Source organism: Apis dorsata, unplaced genomic scaffold, assembly GCF_000469605.1.
Source record: "Apis dorsata unplaced genomic scaffold, Apis dorsata 1.3 scaffold_123, whole genome shotgun sequence".
NCBI classification, from domain to species: Eukaryota; Metazoa; Arthropoda; class Insecta; order Hymenoptera; family Apidae; genus Apis; species Apis dorsata.
The window spans coordinates 376,251-377,730 of NW_006263416.1; the positions used below are offsets into that span (position 1 = coordinate 376,251).

At 46.8% G+C, this 1,480-nt stretch overlaps 1 protein-coding gene across 1 annotated transcript in view; it reads right to left on the minus strand.

Moving 5' to 3' along the window:
• Positions 1-921: 921 nt before the first annotated feature.
• LOC102681070 (nuclear receptor subfamily 1 group D member 2-like) overlaps positions 922-1,480 on the minus strand; it is a 12,599-nt gene continuing 12,040 nt past the window's right edge. Inside the window, exon 6 of the mRNA XM_006612757.2 lies at positions 922-1,479. Coding sequence (XP_006612820.2) covers positions 1,334-1,479 — 146 coding nt within the window. The 3' untranslated portion in view covers positions 922-1,333. The remainder of the gene's footprint in view (position 1,480) is intronic.

Genomic DNA, 1,480 nt, shown 5'->3' on the forward strand with positions numbered 1-1,480 from the left:
AGTTCGAAGTACTTCGCGAACGATCGCATTCGTATAAGGGAAACGAATGATCGAGGAAAAATTTTGAAATAAACGACGATCAAAGAGCCACGTATTGGCTATACAGTATTCTTTATTTTATTTTTCACCAAATACTCGGTGCGTCTGTACGCGTATCATCTTATTTTTTATTATTTTCCTTTCCTTTTCTTTCTCTTTTTTATTCTCGAGTCTGCACTCTTATCGTTACGCAACAATCAAAGTGAAGCTCGAAACGAAAATTAGAAACGAAACAACAAAATCGAAGTGCCGGAGATATTCGAAAAATATACGCGTTGAGGGGAACACCAATGTATTAGCGAGGCTAGACAGACTGACAAATAATTGGATCGCGTTAAATAAAAGAGTCGACATAAATAAAAGAAATCTCGATGCGGCGGATTAACGAAACACTGGCCATTCCCGAGCGGAATTCGAGAGGATTTTCTGAAACGTTCGTCCCACTCTCTCGAACGCCCTTGTACGTTCACACGGAAAGGAAAAGAAAAATTTGAAAACGCGAAAGAAAGAAAGAATGAAAAATCACAACACGCACACCACGCACGCAGGCATTAAACACGATGCGTTCGTATCTTACGCGTACGTAATTTCGTTACACACGTGCGCAAGCGCGGTTATTATTTAACGTTAAACTATCACGAGGTTTTTACTGGCACACATTCTCTCCTTTTTCTCTCCACCTCACATTTTCTCCCTCCCTCGTGCACTGGGTGTACGAGAGTTGAAAGGCACACAATCGTACGTCTCTTCGTGCGCAAAACGATGTATCGAACCGATCTTCGCCGATTCCTTCTTCAACCAACACCTGACCTGAAGTTGAAGCCAAAGTGGACGGCTAATAATAAACCGATTTTAACCGATCAGTGATCGTAAAGTCATTCGTCGCGACGCAACACGCGCATTCCGCTCGTCCCAACTCTTCCTACTGTCGCTGTCCATCCATTACTCTCCTCTTCGCTGTCGCTCTTCACGCTCCGCCATTATTTTCGCATTATATCACAACGATTCCCCGTCTTTTTACCCGCCTTCCACAATATCTTCTTCTACCTCCCCGGCGAAAAGGATATTTTCCTTTTCCTCGGTTCCTCCATTTCCTCGCGATTCGCCTTCTACTTCGCAAGCCATCTCCCGCACAGTACAGCCATAAGTCATCTCTCCTCGTTCCCGTGAAAGGACAACAATATAATATTCCTCATCGCGTTAGGGAGGCAGGCTCGCCAATCGTAGCGACGATTCAACAACACCAACCAGTCCAGTTCCTGTCGAAAGCTGTCCTCAAGCTGGCCACGAGGGGTCACGTCTTTCTAGTGAGATCGAGGGGCGGCCCCGTTTCCTGGAGCAGCTGCTCGTTGTCCTCGCTGTCCGTCGACCTCTCCTCTTCCGTGCTACCAGCCGCGTCCACCTCCTGCCCGTCCGTCCGACCGGCCTTCATGCTCAGGTC